Source organism: Salarias fasciatus, unplaced genomic scaffold (assembly GCF_902148845.1).
Source record: "Salarias fasciatus unplaced genomic scaffold, fSalaFa1.1, whole genome shotgun sequence".
Classification (NCBI taxonomy): domain Eukaryota; kingdom Metazoa; phylum Chordata; class Actinopteri; order Blenniiformes; family Blenniidae; genus Salarias; species Salarias fasciatus.
Window position 1 is genome coordinate 323,697 of NW_021941376.1, and position 16,541 is coordinate 340,237.

The 16,541-nt window shown below is 52.5% G+C and overlaps 1 protein-coding gene across 1 annotated transcript; it reads right to left on the minus strand.

Annotated features, from left to right (window-relative positions):
* Positions 1-1,315: 1,315 nt before the first annotated feature.
* pacc1 (proton activated chloride channel 1) lies at positions 1,316-13,146 on the minus strand. Its single transcript, XM_030087229.1, has 8 exons — positions 12,949-13,146; positions 11,489-11,621; positions 11,075-11,284; positions 9,950-10,104; positions 8,981-9,123; positions 8,778-8,919; positions 2,693-2,800; positions 1,316-2,616 (listed from the first exon to the last, which is right to left on the minus strand). Exons 1-8 carry the CDS (start codon positions 12,982-12,984, stop codon positions 2,455-2,457), a joined length of 1,089 nt encoding a protein of 362 aa, XP_029943089.1. The 5' UTR covers positions 12,985-13,146; the 3' UTR covers positions 1,316-2,454.
* Positions 13,147-16,541: the final 3,395 nt, after the last annotated feature.

The following is a 16,541-nucleotide window of genomic DNA, read 5'->3' on the forward strand; positions in this document are numbered from 1 at the left end:
GCTCGGACTCCGGTGTGGCGTTTCAGCCTCTCTGATCTGATCCCCTGTTCTGCTGCTTTGATTCAAGCAGATGTCAGGAAGTTTTCTTTGTACATAAAAGGAAAAAGCCCATTTAATGTTGTTTATTGAAAATAACTAAAACCTTTAGTCTTTTCCCTCATTACAACCCCAGCACACAGTAGTGGTGCGCGTGCGTGCACCTTGAGTCTGTAATTGCCGACTCGCCTGCACGTCTCTCTGGCGTTCGTCCCCTGAAGCAGCGCTGCAGCAGCACAGAAGCTTCAGTTCAGCCAAAAACACGAGTTCAACTTGCTTCTCCACCGGTCTCATATTCACGCGTCATTTCTTGCATGGTGAGTGACTACTATCGGCGTCTCATTCATCAAATACTCGCCTCGTATCTAATCCGTGGCTGTCTGTGGTTGGCCGGCAGCCCATATTTCCATGTTTGGTTCGCGATCAAAGCCACAGCTTGGGTGAGTCAAAGACTGTAGTTATCATGCGTTTTGAGGCTTGCAGTCAAATCAGCAGCTTCCTGCCTGTTCTCTCCTCCTGAGCATCACCTGTCGGTGAGTACGGGGCTTCTGTGCTTCTGTTTGAAATGTAATAATATTATGGGCTGTAACGCGTTCTGTTGCAGGTCCTTGTGTCGTGTGGCATTTCACCTTCCTCTGTGCGTCTTGTGAGATTTGCCCTAGAGGTTCTGGGTAAGTCAAACAATACCAACCAAATTAGGCTTTAGGGCGAAATTCTAACTCTGGTATTTTCGGCTGCAGAGGCGGGCCTCTCTCTTCCTTCCATGTGACTGGGTTCCGGTGCTGCCATTGGCTTCCTCGTTACGATGCTGCTGCTGCTGCAGTTTTCAGAAGGCCACAGTTAAATGCTGCTCATTTTCAGGACAGTTTCCATTTTGTAATTTTATTTTAATTGAATGAATGAGTGCATGAAAGGAAATACGTCTTTTAAAAGCAAACTATTTGTACTATAAATGAATATTAACATGAAATAAAGGAAAGTCTACTTTGATAGTTCTGTCTCTGGTCCGTCAGCCGCCAACAACTCTGCGGCCTTTATGAGCAGGATGACCCTGGGAACGCTGGTCTTCAGCAGCTGGCGTTGTAAATATAAAAGTCTCCAAATTGTATTGCAACCAGCTAACATATTCCAACCTCAGCAGCTCCATAGTAGTGTTATTTACAGTCATTGTGAGTCATTGTGTTAACTACCACTCGACTTGGCCACACAGCTCGATGGAATTCAGTGAGAAAGTGGATCAGTGGACCGGATCGTTGATCTCCAGAAACAACTTCACTGATGACGTTCAGGGCTAAAAAAGAGATTTATTTCTTCAAAAGTCTAAAACAGCATGAGATTTAGATTTCAAGTCAACTGAATCAACATTGAACACATTCATTCATAAAATCAACCTAAAGCAGCCGTCGTGCCTCAACGTTTATATTCTGGAAATAAAAGCCGATTGGGACAAACGGCACACAGAACAGCAACAGCGATCCCTTTGAAACAGGCTTCTTCCCGGGGGTGTCAACGTCTACGACCTTCTCTACCGGTGGAACCGGGACTTCCAACGACGTCAGAGATTTAGCTTTTTCTATTGCAGCTGCGCTGTATGACCACTCGAGGCTCTGTCTCCACTGAGATCCAGTCCCTCATGATCCCGTTAAATCCAGCCGTTCTCAGACAGAAGAGCCGTTTCAGCTGTGAAGCCGATATGTTTGAGTTCTGTCACATTTCTTTGATTTGTTGCATCTAAAATCCCTCATGCTAGCCTGTGAACCGCTAGCGGTAGCATCGATGCTAACAGCAGCGTCTCTCCCTCCAGCTTGTTGGGCGTTTCCATGGCGACTGATCTCTGCTGCTGTAAACCAGCTCCTCCTGACTCCGCCTCCACCCAGCAGCAGTTCCAGTTAGAGAAGCTCCACTCAGCGCTCCGCTAGCTGTTAGCCGCCATCGCGTCTCCGAGTCAACTTTAACGCAACCCCGACTGTGTTTTATTTATTTATTTTAAATCAACGTAACGTTGCGCCGCACGTATCTATTATATAAGAGGACAACCGCACTACAGGGAACATTTAGTTAATGTTATTATCTGAAGATTTCAGGAAACATCATGACCCCAAAAACATGATATATAGGTGAAAAAAGAACGAAGAGGAGGAAAATGACGTGGACACGGTTATCGATTTTCCCAAACGGTTATGAACGTGTAGACGTTGACACTCCTAATTCTAACGTTCAGAAGCAGGTTAAGTCCAGCAACATGTTTTCATCACGTTTCCTCCGTTCTGCACCGGAAACAACTTAAAAATAACCCTTGAAATTTGCTTTAAGAAATGTTTTCTGCGTTTAAGATGAACCTGAGAGAAACGTGACGGACCCAACATGAAGAGCAGGGAGGCCGAGACCTCGTGAGACCCCCCGGTCCGGTCTGCAGCCTCAGGTGATCTGGTTCAGCTCCCGGACTCTGTTCCTCAGCTGTCGCCTCCGCATCCGGAGGATCCACTGGATTGTCAGCTTGGCGAAGTTGGCAGCTTTGAAGAGCGCCATGAAGACGCCGCAGAGGATGGCCATGGCGCTCCAGGGGTTGGCGGTGACGATCTGCCGGGAAGAACAGGCGTGGTGAAGAACAGCCGCTGCTGCAGTCAGCAGAGTGGGAGGCGTCCCAGGAACGCACCAGGCGGATCTCCTGGATGAACGGATCGCGCCACTCGAACACCGCGAAGAACAGCTGGGGGGACCGGTCCTCCGGTTTGCGTTTGTCGTTGAATTTCACCACAGCAGACTGGAAGAGAAGAGACGACTGGAGGAGGACAGACGACTGGAAGTTCCCTGTCCTGAAACGAGGGTTTGGTTCCCTGTCCTGAAACTTGAGGGTCTAGTTCCCTGTCCTGAAACATGAGGGTCTACTTCCCTGTCCTGAAACATGAGGGTCTGGTTCCCTGTCCTGAAACATGAGGGTCTAGTTCCCTGTCCTGAAACATGAGGGTCTACTTCCCTGTCCTGAAACATGAGGGTCTGGTTCCCTGTCCTGAAACATGAGGGTCTGGTTCCCTGTCCTGAAACATGAGGGTTTAGTTCCCTGTCCTGAAACATGAGGGTCTAGTTCCCTGTCCTGAAACATGAGGGTCTAGTTACCTGTCCTGAAACATGAGGGTTTGGTTCCCTGTCCTGAAACATGAGGGTCTGGTTCCCTGTCCTGAAACATGAGGGTCTGGTTCCCTGTCCTGAAACATGAGGGTTTGGTTCCCTGTCCTCAAACATGAGGGTTTAGTTACCTGTCCTCAAACATCAGGGTTTGGTTACCTGTCCTGAAACATGAGGGTTTAGTTCCCTGTCCTGAAACATGAGGGTTTAGTTCCCTGTCCTCCAACATCAGGGTTTGGTTACCTGTCCTGAAACATGAGGGTTTGGTTCCCTGTCCTGAAACATGAGAGTTTAGTTACCTGTCCTGAAACATGAGGGTCTGGTTCCCTGTCCTGAAACATGAGGGTCTACTTCCCTGTCCTGAAACATGAGGGTTTGGTTCCCTGTCCTGAAACATGAGGGTTTAGTTCCCTGTACTCAAACAGGAGGGTTTAGTTCCCTGTCCTCAAACATCAGGGTTTGGTTACCTGTCCTGAAACATGAGGGTTTGGTTCCCTGTCCTGAAACATGAGGGTCTGGTTCCCTGTCCTGAAACATGAGGGTTTGGTTCCCTGTCCTGAAACATGAGGGTCGACTTCCCTGTCCTGAAACATGAGGGTCTGGTTCCCTGTCCTGAAACATGAGGGTCTAGTTCCCTGTCCTGAGACAAGGGTTTGGCTCCCTGTCCTGAAACATGAGTGTTTGGTTCCCTGTGCTGAAACATGAGGGTCTAGTTCCCTGTCCTGAAACATGAGGGTCTAGTTCCCTGTCCTGAAACACGAGGGTCTAGTTCCCTCTCCTGAAACATGAGGGTCGACTTCCCTGTCCTGAAACATGAGGGTCGACTTCCCTGTCCAGAAACATGAGTGTTTGGTTCCCTGTCCTGAAACATGAGGGTTTAGTTCCCTGTCCTGAAACATGAGGGTTTCGTTCCCTGTCCTGAAACATGAGGGTTTCGTTCCCTGTCCTGAAACATGAGGGTCTAGTTCCCTGTCCTGAAACATGAGGGTCTAGTTACCTGTCCTGAAACATGAGGGTTTGGTTCCCTGTCCTGAAACATGAGGGTCTAGTTCCCTGTCCTGAAACAAGAGGGTCTAGTTCCCTGTCCTGAAACAAGAGGGTCTAGTTCCCTGTCCTGAAACACGAGGGTCTAGTTCCCTGTCCTGAAACATGAGGGTCGACTTCCCTGTCCTGAAACAAGGGTTTGGTTCCCTGTCCTGAAACATGAAGGTTTAGTTCCCTGTCCTCAAACATGAGGGTTTAGTTCGCTGTCCTCAAACATCAGGGTTTGGTTACCTGTCCTGAAACATGAGGGTTTGGTTCCCTGTCCTGAAACATGAGGGTCTACTTTCCTGTCCTGAAACATGAGGGTCTACTTCCCTGTCCTGAAACATGAGGGTTTGGTTCCCTGTCCTGAAACATGAGGGTCGACTTCCCTTTCCTGAAACATGAGGGTCTGGTTCCCTGTCCTGAAACATGAGGGTCTAGTTCCCTGTCCTGAAACATGAGGGTTTGGTTCCCTGTCCTGAAACATGAGGGTTTAGTTCCCTGTCCTGAAACATGAGGGTCTAGTTCCCTGTCCTGAAACATGAGTGTTTGGTTCCCTGTCCTGAAACATTAGAGTTTAGTTACCTGTCCTGAAACATGAGGGTCTGGTTCCCTGTCCTGAAACATGAGGGTCTGGTTCCCTGTCCTGAAACATGAGGGTTTGGTTCCCTGTCCTCAAACATGAGGGTTTAGTTACCTGTCCTCAAACATCAGGGTTTGGTTACCTGTCCTGAAACATGAGGGTTTAGTTCCCTGTCCTGAAACATGAGGGTTTAGTTCCCTGTCCTCCAACATCAGGGTTTGGTTACCTGTCCTGAAACATGAGGGTTTGGTTCCCTGTCCTGAAACATGAGAGTTTAGTTACCTGTCCTGAAACATGAGGGTCTGGTTCCCTGTCCTGAAACATGAGGGTCTACTTCCCTGTCCTGAAACATGAGGGTTTGGTTCCCTGTCCTGAAACATGAGGGTTTAGTTCCCTGTACTCAAACAGGAGGGTTTAGTTCCCTGTCCTCAAACATCAGGGTTTGGTTACCTGTCCTGAAACATGAGGGTTTGGTTCCCTGTCCTGAAACATGAGGGTCTGGTTCCCTGTCCTGAAACATGAGGGTTTGGTTCCCTGTCCTGAAACATGAGGGTCGACTTCCCTGTCCTGAAACATGAGGGTCTGGTTCCCTGTCCTGAAACATGAGGGTCTAGTTCCCTGTCCTGAGACAAGGGTTTGGCTCCCTGTCCTGAAACATGAGTGTTTGGTTCCCTGTGCTGAAACATGAGGGTCTAGTTCCCTGTCCTGAAACATGAGGGTCTAGTTCCCTGTCCTGAAACACGAGGGTCTAGTTCCCTCTCCTGAAACATGAGGGTCGACTTCCCTGTCCTGAAACATGAGGGTCGACTTCCCTGTCCAGAAACATGAGTGTTTGGTTCCCTGTCCTGAAACATGAGGGTTTAGTTCCCTGTCCTGAAACATGAGGGTTTCGTTCCCTGTCCTGAAACATGAGGGTTTCGTTCCCTGTCCTGAAACATGAGGGTCTAGTTCCCTGTCCTGAAACATGAGGGTCTAGTTACCTGTCCTGAAACATGAGGGTTTGGTTCCCTGTCCTGAAACATGAGGGTCTAGTTCCCTGTCCTGAAACAAGAGGGTCTAGTTCCCTGTCCTGAAACAAGAGGGTCTAGTTCCCTGTCCTGAAACACGAGGGTCTAGTTCCCTGTCCTGAAACATGAGGGTCGACTTCCCTGTCCTGAAACAAGGGTTTGGTTCCCTGTCCTGAAACATGAAGGTTTAGTTCCCTGTCCTCAAACATGAGGGTTTAGTTCGCTGTCCTCAAACATCAGGGTTTGGTTACCTGTCCTGAAACATGAGGGTTTGGTTCCCTGTCCTGAAACATGAGGGTCTACTTTCCTGTCCTGAAACATGAGGGTCTACTTCCCTGTCCTGAAACATGAGGGTTTGGTTCCCTGTCCTGAAACATGAGGGTCGACTTCCCTTTCCTGAAACATGAGGGTCTGGTTCCCTGTCCTGAAACATGAGGGTCTAGTTCCCTGTCCTGAAACATGAGGGTTTAGTTCCCTGTCCTGAAACATGAGGGTCTGGTTCCCTGTCCTGAAACATGAGGGTTTAGTTCCCTGTCCTGAGACAAGGGTTTGGTTCCCTGTCCTGAAACATGAGGGTCTGGTTCCCTGTCCTGAAACACAAGGGTCTAGTTCCCTGTCCTGAAACATGAGGGTCGACTTCCCTGTCCAGAAACATGAGTGTTTGGTTCCCTGTCCTGAAACATGAGGGTTTAGTTCCCTGTCCTGAAACATGAGGGTTTAGTTCCCTGTCCTGAAACATGAGGGTCTAGTTCCCTGTCCTGAAACATGAGGGTCTAGTTACCTGTCCTGAAACATGAGGGTTTGGTTCCCTGTCCTGAAACATGAGGGTTTAGTTCCCTGTCCTGAAACAAGAGGGTCTAGTTCCCTGTCCTGAAACACGAGGGTCTAGTTCCCTGTCCTGAAACACGAGGGTCTAGTTCCCTGTCCTGAAACATGAGGGTCGACTTCCCTGTCCTGAAACAAGGGTTTGGTTCCCTGTCCTGAAACATGAGGGTTTAGTTCCCTGTCCTCAAACATGAGGGTTTAGTTCGCTGTCCTCAAACATCAGGGGTTGGTTACCTGTCCTGAAACATGAGGGTTTGGTTCCCTGTCCTGAAACATGAGGGTCTACTTTCCTGTCCTGAAACATGAGGGCCTACTTCCCTGTCCTGAAACATGAGGGTTTGGTTCCCTGTCCTGAAACATGAGGGTCTAGTTCCCTGTCCTGAAACAAGAGGGTCTAGTTCCCTGTCCTGAAACACGAGGGTCTAGTTCCCTGTCCTGAAACATGAGGGTCGAATTCCCTGTCCTGAAACAAGGGTTTGGTTCCCTGTCCTGAAACATGAAGGTTTAGTTCCCTGTCCTCAAACATGAGGGTTTAGTTCGCTGTCCTCAAACATCAGGGTTTGGTTCCCTGTCCTGAAACATGAGGGTCGACTTCCCTTTCCTGAAACATGAGGGTCTGGTTCCCTGTCCTGAAACATGAGGGTCTAGTTCCCTGTCCTGAAACATGAGGGTCTACTTCCCTGTCCTGAAACATGAGGGTTTGGTTCCCTGTCCTGAAACATGAGGGTCGACTTCCCTTTCCTGAAACATGAGGGTCTGGTTCCCTGTCCTGAAACATGAGGGTCTAGTTCCCTGTCCTGAAACATGAGGGTTTAGTTCCCTGTCCTGAAACATGAGGGTCTGGTTCCCTGTCCTGAAACATGAGGGTTTAGTTCCCTGTCCTGAGACAAGGGTTTGGTTCCCTGTCCTGAAACATGAGGGTCTGGTTCCCTGTCCTGAAACACAAGGGTCTAGTTCCCTGTCCTGAAACATGAGGGTCGACTTCCCTGTCCTGAAACATGAGGGTCGACTTCCCTGTCCAGAAACATGAGTGTTTGGTTCCCTGTCCTGAAACATGAGGGTTTAGTTCCCTGTCCTGAAACATGAGGGTTTAGTTCCCTGTCCTGAAACATGAGGGTCTAGTTCCCTGTCCTGAAACATGAGGGTCTAGTTACCTGTCCTGAAACATGAGGGTTTGGTTCCCTGTCCTGAAACATGAGGGTTTAGTTCCCTGTCCTGAAACAAGAGGGTCTAGTTCCCTGTCCTGAAACACGAGGGTCTAGTTCCCTGTCCTGAAACATGAGGGTCGACTTCCCTGTCCTGGAACAAGGGTTTGGTTCCCTGTCCTGAAACATGAGGGTTTAGTTCCCTGTCCTCAAACATGAGGGTTTAGTTCGCTGTCCTCAAACATCAGGGTTTGGTTACCTGTCCTGAAACATGAGGGTTTGGTTCCCTGTCCTGAAACATGAGGGTCTACTTCCCTGTCCTGAAACATGAGGGTTTGGTTCCCTGTCCTGAAACATGAGGGTCTGGTTCCCTGTCCTGAAACATGAGGGTCTGGTTCCCTGTCCTGAAACATGAGGGTCTTGTTCCCTGTCCTGAAACATGATGGTCTACTTCCCTGTCCTGAAACATGAGGGTCTAGTTCCCTGTACTGAAACATGAGGGTCTAGTTCCCTGTCCTGAAACATGAGGGTCTGGTTCCCTGTCCTGAAACATGAGGGTCTGGTTCCCTGTCCTGAAACAAGGGTTTGGTTCCCTGTCCTGAAACATGAGGGTGTACTTCCCTGTCCTGAAACATGAGGGTCTAGTTCCCTGTCCTGAAACATGAGGGTCTACTTCCCTGTCCTGAAACATGAGGGTCGACTTCCCTGTCGTGGAACATGAGGGTTTGGTTCCCTGTTAAGAAACATGAGGGTATGGTTCCCTTTCCTGAAACATGAGGGTCTATTTCCCTGTCCTGAAACATGAGGGTCTAGTTCCCTGTCCTGACTCGAGGGTTTGATTCCCTGTCCTTAACAAGGGTTTGGTTCCTTTCCTGAAACATGAGGGTCTAGTTCCCTGTCCTGACTCGAGGGTTTGGTTCCCTGTCCTTAAACAAGGGTTTGGTTCCTCTCCTGAAACATGAGGGTCTAGTTCCCTGTCCTGAATCGAGGGTTTGGTTCCCTGTCCTTAAACAAGGGTTTGGTTCCCACCTCTTGGCGAAACTCCACAGCTTCGCTGCTTTTCCCGGCGGTCTTGACCAGAGACATCTTGACCCAGGTCCTGAACCCTCCGGAGAAGGTCCACATGGAGTAGTTCCTCTCGCAGTCCCTCATGAAGACCGAGCGGTTTGCACTGCGGGGGACACCGGTTTGAGTCCGCCGTCCGCTGCGGGGCGGCGCGGCGCCCGGCTCACCTCTCGATCAGGTCGGTGAACTTGGCGAACAGCATGTAGGAGATGGCGCTGAAGTCCTCCTGCGTCTCGTTGTGGCTGAACTGCATGAAGACCAGCTCCCGGTTCCGGACGTCTGTCGGACCTCGGACCACCACGGCCCGTTTCTGACCAGAGAACAGAGACGCCTGTCAGCCAGTGGGACCGTGGAAGGAGGGACCGGACCGTCGAGGGATGGACCCAGCACTAACCGGAACGGGAAAAACACAGTGGGCCTAAAGCTGAGCCCTGAGGAACCCCTTAACAGAGGATCCAGCAGGGCAGGGAGAACCTGAACCACCGCTGAACCCCAGCAGGTGCTGCAGGCCTGGGACCAGGATGGTGCTGGTAGGTCCAGCAGAACCAGAACCATTTGGTACCAGAACCGTTGCCCAGGAGGACATCATTAAAACCCGGAGCAGCGCTGAATCGGTGCTGCGCGAAGTTCTGAAACCGGACTGACAAACCTCCAGGATCCCGTTTTAATCACCAGGGCCCGGTTCAGGAGAGCTGGGGTCTGGATCCGGTGAACCGGGCTTCCCAGCAGGAGCCGGGTTGAGCTTTGTGCTCTCTACCCACCACTGTGACGAGCGGCCGGATCACTGAACCTGTGATCAGAGATCTAAAAGAATCCGGCGATCCCGGACCAGTGCAGACTCGCCCTGCTGGGCCCCGAGAGCCACAAGCACCGAGAACACACAGCGGACGGCGCCGTGACCTCCGGGCCCTGCCGGTCCGTCTGAGTGACGACCACACCGTCTGACTGCCGCAGCATGCCGCTAATGCTAACGCTGCTAACGCTGCTAACGCTGCTAGCACTGTTAGCGTGGCGGGATGCCTCTCAGCTCGCTGACAGTTTTCGGGGTTAATGAAGTAAGAAGGCGGAAACGGCGCCACGCTCCAACATTACATGATGGACCAATGAACCAGCAGGGAGCCGCTGTGACCTCTGACCTCAGTCTGGTTGGCGAAGGGCCCGACGTACGCCACGTGCACCATGTCACAGTCGCCTTCCTGGGGTTTCCCAGGGTCCACCAGGGGCGGGATGGAGTCGTGGAAGTGGTGTCTGCAGCTCAGCAGGACGGCTTTCCCAGGAAACACTGCGATGCCTGAGGAGGACGAAGAGGAGGAGGAGGAGGAGGAAGAGGAGGAGGAAGAGGAAGAGGAAGAGGAAGAGGAACAGGAAGAGGAGGAGGAGGAAGAGGAAGAGGAAGAGGAAGAGGAGGAGGAAGAGGAGGAAGAGGAGGAGGAAGAGGAGGAGGAAGAGGAGGAAGAGGAGGAGGAAGAGGAGGAGGAAGAGGAAGAGGAAGAGGAGGAGGAAGAGGAGGAAGAGGAGGAGGAAGAGGAAGAGGAAGAGGAAGAGGAAGAGGAAGAGGAAGAGGAGGAAGAGGAGGAGGAAGAGGAGGAGGAGGAGGAGGAAGAGGAGGAAGAGGAGGAAGAGGAGGAAGAGGAGGAAGAGGAGGAAGAGGAGGAAGAGGAGGAGGAGGAAGAGGAGGAGGAAGAGGAAGAAGAGATGCTGATCCATTTGTTTCGTTTCAAGTTTCTTTGTTTTGTGTTTTTGCTTCAGGTTTATTTTATGTGAGGATAAATAGTTTTTAAGTAAACAGTCCAGGTGTGAAGCCTCCAATGAGGGAGGCAGGAGGTCTGCCTGGACAGGTATGCAGAGGATCCCACTGGACCAAGTGACCCAGTTGATCCCACTGGACCAAGTGACCCAGTTGATCCGCCTGACCCACTGAAACCCTGATCTGGTCTTTGATCTGCAGTTGATCCGTTTCCTTCCTGAAGCTCATTGTGATCGTTTGCTTTCTGTTTTTCTGTCTCAGTGAACAGAGTCACGGACTCAGCGCGACACCCCACTGTGAGGCCTTCATCAGGGGAGTCAGAGTCTGCCACACTGGAAGTTTACATTTGCCGCTGCTCTGAGATATTGACCTTTGAACTTTGATTTTGGTGCTCAGGAGTTTTACATGGTGCTTTCAGGGGTTTTTCAGGTGTTTCCAGGCCGGCTGGGGTCCAGTGTGTCACACTTCACCAGCTGAACCCGGTCCGGACCAACCTGTGGGGTTTGGTACCAACCGGGGGGCGAGAAGGCGTCGACCTCTTTGTAGGTGACGGACATGACGGGCTGGTTGACCTTCACCAGGAAGTCGGAGATGGTCTGGTAGGCCAGGAAGACGGCCACCGCCGTCAGCAGCAGGTAGACGAAGATCAGCACCACGGTGAAGACGTTCTTCACGCAGGACTTGCTGAACCTCCGGGACGGCGTGGCGCTCCTGGCGTCCTCGTCTGAGGCACACAGGAGGGACAGGAGGGACAGGAGGGACAGGAGGGACAGGAGGGACAGGAGGGACCGGAGGGACCGGAGGGACAGGCGTCAGCGGCGAGTTCAGGCCTCACCTGGCAGACCTCCGTCAGTGAGTCTGTCCCCCGCTGGGCAACCAGGGAGACACTCGGGGACGGGAGACAGGGGACGGGGGACGGGAGGGGTACCTGGAGCGATGCTGCCGTCCAGCTCCTCGGGCTCCTCCGGCTCCTCGGGCTCCACGCCTTCGGTGGTGTCGTCAAAAAAGCCGGCGGAGCGCGCCTCGGCGTCGCCCTCGTCCTCGCCATCGTCGTCGTTGAACTGCGAGGTTCAGAAACAGCAGGTAGAGAGAGAGTCAGTCCAGAGAGAGAGAGAGAGAGCGAGAGAGAGACTCCTCCTGGTTCTGCAGGTTCCTCCCGGTTCCTCCCGGTTCCTCCTGGTTCCTCCTGGTTCTGCAGGGTTCTGTCTCGTGTGGATCTGTTGGGTTTTCTCAGTAAAGCGTCTGGAGGCGACTCTGTTGTAATCGGTACTTTATAAATAAAGCTGAGTTGAACTGAACTGATAAGCTCGGCCCCGGCCCTATCAATGTGGAGTTTGCATGTTCTCCCCATATGTGTGGGTTCCTCCGCCCACAGTCCAGAAACATGTGTGAGGTGGACTGGACAACTGTCCCTCGGTGTGGACCCTGTAGTGGACCGGGGACCTGTCCAGGTGGACCCTGTGGAGGACCGGGGACCTGTCCAGGTGGACCCTGTGGTGGACCGGGGACCCATCCAGGTGGACCCTGTGGTGGACCGGGGACCTGTCCAGGTGGACCCTGTGGTGGACCAGGTGGACCCTGTGGAGGACCGGGGACCTGTCCAGGTGGACCCTGTGGTGGACCAGGTGGACCCTGTGGTGGACCGGGGACCTGTCCAGGTGGAAGATGTCCTCGTCCACATGGAGCTCGGGTGGCTCCGGCACACTGCGGGTTAGGGATGGATGGAATATTGTGAAGTTTGTGGAGAGACTCAGTAGATCCCGGACGAGAGACTGAGTAGATCCCGGAGGATAGACTCAGTAGATCCCAGAGGAGAGACTCAGTAGATCCCGGACGAGAGACTCAGTAGATCCCAGAGGAGAGACTCAGTAGATCCTGGAGGAGAGACTCAGTAGATCCCGGAGGAGAGCCTCAGTAGATCCTGGCGTTGTGGATCAGTGGGTCCAGTTCTGGCACATTCTTGGTCTCCAGCTTGACATCCTCCATGTGGAGCAGGTGGAGGATTTTGGCCCCTCTTCAGAATCCAGATCCAGATCCAGATCCAGTCTCTATGGGGACCAGGACCAGGTCTGACTGCTGAATGAAGGTTCTCCATGTCTGTTGATCCAGCAAGTTCCAGATAGTCCAGGATCCCTGTGTGGCTCTGAGTCCGGGACCCATGAGGGACATTCGAGTCTTTTACAGAACGACATTAAACGTTTCCACAGACAGAACCCTGAGGAACACCGGGAGCTTCGCGGCTCAGATTCCTGCAGATCTTCTGCTTCAAGCTGCGGTTCAAACCTGCAGAGCTCAGCTTCCCTGTCACATGACACACACACACACACACACACACACACACACACACACACACACACACACACACACACACACACACACCGCCCTCACCTCCTGGTAGTTCCTGGACTTGGCGGTTCGGTTCATTCCTCCAGTCGGACTCACAGCAGCTCTCTGGACATGTTTCTGAGACTCAGACCTGGACCCCTCTCAGATCTGGACCCCTCTCAGACCCGGAGCCCTCTCAGACCCGGACTCGGGTTCTGCTTCCTGCTCAAACACAACCCTCCAGCCGAGGACACACACTGAAGCCCGTCCCACTACACCCAGCTGTGCTGCGTTCACGTGCTTCTCTCACTACTTCCTCAGCTCATCCCGCATGCTGCGTTCAGGTGCTCAACGCCCCTGCTAGAAAACGCGATGCACCATCCATTCATGCATTCATCCATTTATCCATCCATCCATACATCCATCCAGTGATTGCGGACTGATTACAAAAACAACAACCACACTATTGTTATTATTATTATTATTATTATTATTATTATTATTATTATTATTATTATTATTATTATTATTATTATTATGAGTGACTTTGCAGAAAATGATGATATGTTAATGAACGTTTCATAAAAATAGTCAAATGTTCTGAACTGTTTGTTTAGTTGTTGAAAATCCAGACGAAAGTCATTTTAACTTCAGCTGTTTTAACTCCGGCTTGGCATGGAGCTTCTCAAGCGCGTGTTGCTTTCATTTAGTTCTTTTTTTCAAACTCAAACAATAAAGGGATAAAGTAATAAATATATGAATAAATAGATGAAGTAATAAAGTGATCCAAAAGAGGGAAACATGCAGCTCGGGTTTCCCACAGACCTTGAATGCATCGCAGCAGAGGGGCCGGACCGGGATCAGACTGATCCAGACTGGTTCTGTCATGTCTTCTGATCCACCTCTCGTCCTGCTTCTGGTTCTGGGTCTAGTTTTTTCTGCGACTTCATCAGAAGATGTTAAACCGGTGTGTTTCTTCACTGAGGAGCAGCTGCAGGAGCACGAGGCACACAGGTGAGACCGGATCAGGTGAGACCGGATCAGGTGAGACCCGAGAACAGGTGAGAGACTTGTCTGAATGTCCACCCTGTCCCCTGACCCCTCAGTCCCTACATAGAGCTGGACTACATAGCGGACTTTGGAGAGCCTGAATCCTGGCGATTTGGACACCCAGCTCTACTTTTCCCCTCAGCGCTGATCACGTGACCCCCGGCCGGTACCGTGGTAACCATGGTAACCAGACGCACCGACGTAATTCCACGACACATAAAACATTTGTAATATATCTTCTTAAATGTGCTCTTATTCTGCATTTTACTTTCCTGTCATCTTTCTAATCATTGAAGAAATTGAATTCATACATACATAGATTTGCAATGCACCATGGGTAATATTGAGTGGCCTAGGTACCCTTGATGCTCACTACTTTTCAAGATGCATTGTGGGAAATTTCTATTGCCCTTCTTTTTCGCTATGTGGACATTCGGACAGCCCTGCAGATGTCTTCACTATGTAGTGTCCTTCAGAGGACACAGTGTGGACATTCGGACACAGACAGTGACTTCCTGTGACTGCGTGAAACTGAAACTAAGTTTTTTATTGATGTTTCTCTGATTTCTCATCAGAGACCACGAACGCCACAGACGTTCCAGACACTGACAGACAGGGGGACAGACAGGGGGCTCAAACTGCGGTCCTGGATGTCTTCATGTCTCCCTGCTTCAACACACCTGAGTCCCATGAAGACTCCTGACCCAGTCCAGCAGAAAGCCAGAGGACAGCCTGAGGACAGCCTGAGGACAGCCAGAGGACAGCCTGAGGACAGCCTGAGGACAGCCAGAGGACAGCCTGAGGACAGCCAGAGGACAGCCAGAGGACAGCCTGAGGACAGCCAGAGGACAGCCTGCTGTGTGATGCAGGGAGACATGGAGGACATGCAAGACATCCTGGACTGCGGCCCTCCAGAGCTTCTCCGTCCCGTCTCCTCCTCTGAGGCGCTTTCTGAGGCTTCCTCCTGTGGGGGGCGCCAGAGAGCTGCAGGGAACCTCTGAGGTCCAGCAGTCATAAGATAGCATGATGAGGCCTGTGGTCCTGGTCCATGAGGCCTGTGGTCCTGGTCCTGGTCCATGAGGCCTGTGGTCCTGGTCCATGAGGCCTGTGGTCCTGGTCCATGAGGCCTGTGGTCCTGGTCCATGAGGTCTGTGGTCCTGGTCCATGAGGCCTGTGGTCCTGGTCCATGAGGCCTGTGGTCCTGGTCCTGGTCCATGAGGCCTGTGGTCCTGGTCCATGAGGCCTGTGGTCCTGGTCCATGAGGCCTGTGGTCCTGGTCCATGAGGCCTGTGGTCCAGGTCCATGAGGTCTGTGGTCCTGGTCCATGAGGCCTGTGGTCCAGGTCCATGAGGTCTGTGGTCCTGGTCCTGGTCCATGAGGTCTGTGGTCCTGGTCCATGAGGCCTGTGGTCCTGGTCCATGAGGTCTGTGGTCCTGGTCCATGAGGCCTGTGGTCCAGGTCCATGAGGTCTGTGGTCCTGGTCCTGGTCCATGAGGCCTGTGGTCCTGGTCCATGAGGTCTGTGGTCCTGGTCCTGGTCCATGAGGCCTGTGGTCCTGGTCCATGAGGTCTGTGGTCCTGGTCCATGAGGCCTGTGGTCCTGGTCCATGAGGCCTGTGGTCCTGGTCCTGGTCCATGAGGCCTGTGGTCCTGGTCCATGAGGCCTGTGGTCCTGGTCCATGAGGCCTGTGGTCCTGGTCCATGAGGTCTGTGGTCCTGGTCCATGAGGCCTGTGGTCCAGGTCCATGAGGTCTGTGGTCCTGGTCCTGGTCCATGAGGCCTGTGGTCCTGGTCCATGAGGTCTGTGGTCCTGGTCCTGGTCCATGAGGCCTGTGGTCCTGGTCCATGAGGTCTGTGGTCCTGGTCCATGAGGCCTGTGGTCCTGGTCCATGAGGCCTGTGGTCCTGGTCCTGGTCCATGAGGCCTGTGGTCCTGGTCCATGAGGCTGTGGTCCTGGTCCATGAGGCCTGTGGTCCTGGTCCATGAGGCCTGTGGTCCAGGTCCATGAGGTCTGTGGTCCTGGTCCATGAGGCCTGTGGTCCAGGTCCATGAGGTCTGTGGTCCTGGTCCTGGTCCATGAGGTCTGTGGTCCTGGTCCATGAGGCCTGTGGTCCTGGTCCATGAGGTCTGTGGTCCTGGTCCATGAGGCCTGTGGTCCAGGTCCATGAGGTCTGTGGTCCTGGTCCTGGTCCATGAGGCCTGTGGTCCTGGTCCATGAGGTCTGTGGTCCTGGTCCTGGTCCATGAGGCCTGTGGTCCTGGTCCATGAGGTCTGTGGTCCTGGTCCATGAGGCCTGTGGTCCTGGTCCATGAGGCCTGTGGTCCTGGTCCATGAGGCCTGTGGTCCAGGTCCATGAGGTCTGTGGTCCTGGTCCATGAGGCCTGTGGTCCAGGTCCATGAGGTCTGTGGTCCAGGTCCATGAGGCCTGTGGTCCTGGTCCATGAGGTCTGTGGTCCAGGTCCATGAGGTCTGTGGTCCTGGTCCATGAGGTCTGTGGTCCTGGTCCTGGTCCATGAGGCCTGTGGTCCTGGTCCATGAGGCCTGTGGTCCTGGTCCATGAGGTCTGTGGTCCTGGTCCATGAGGTCTGTGGTCCTGGTCCATGAGGT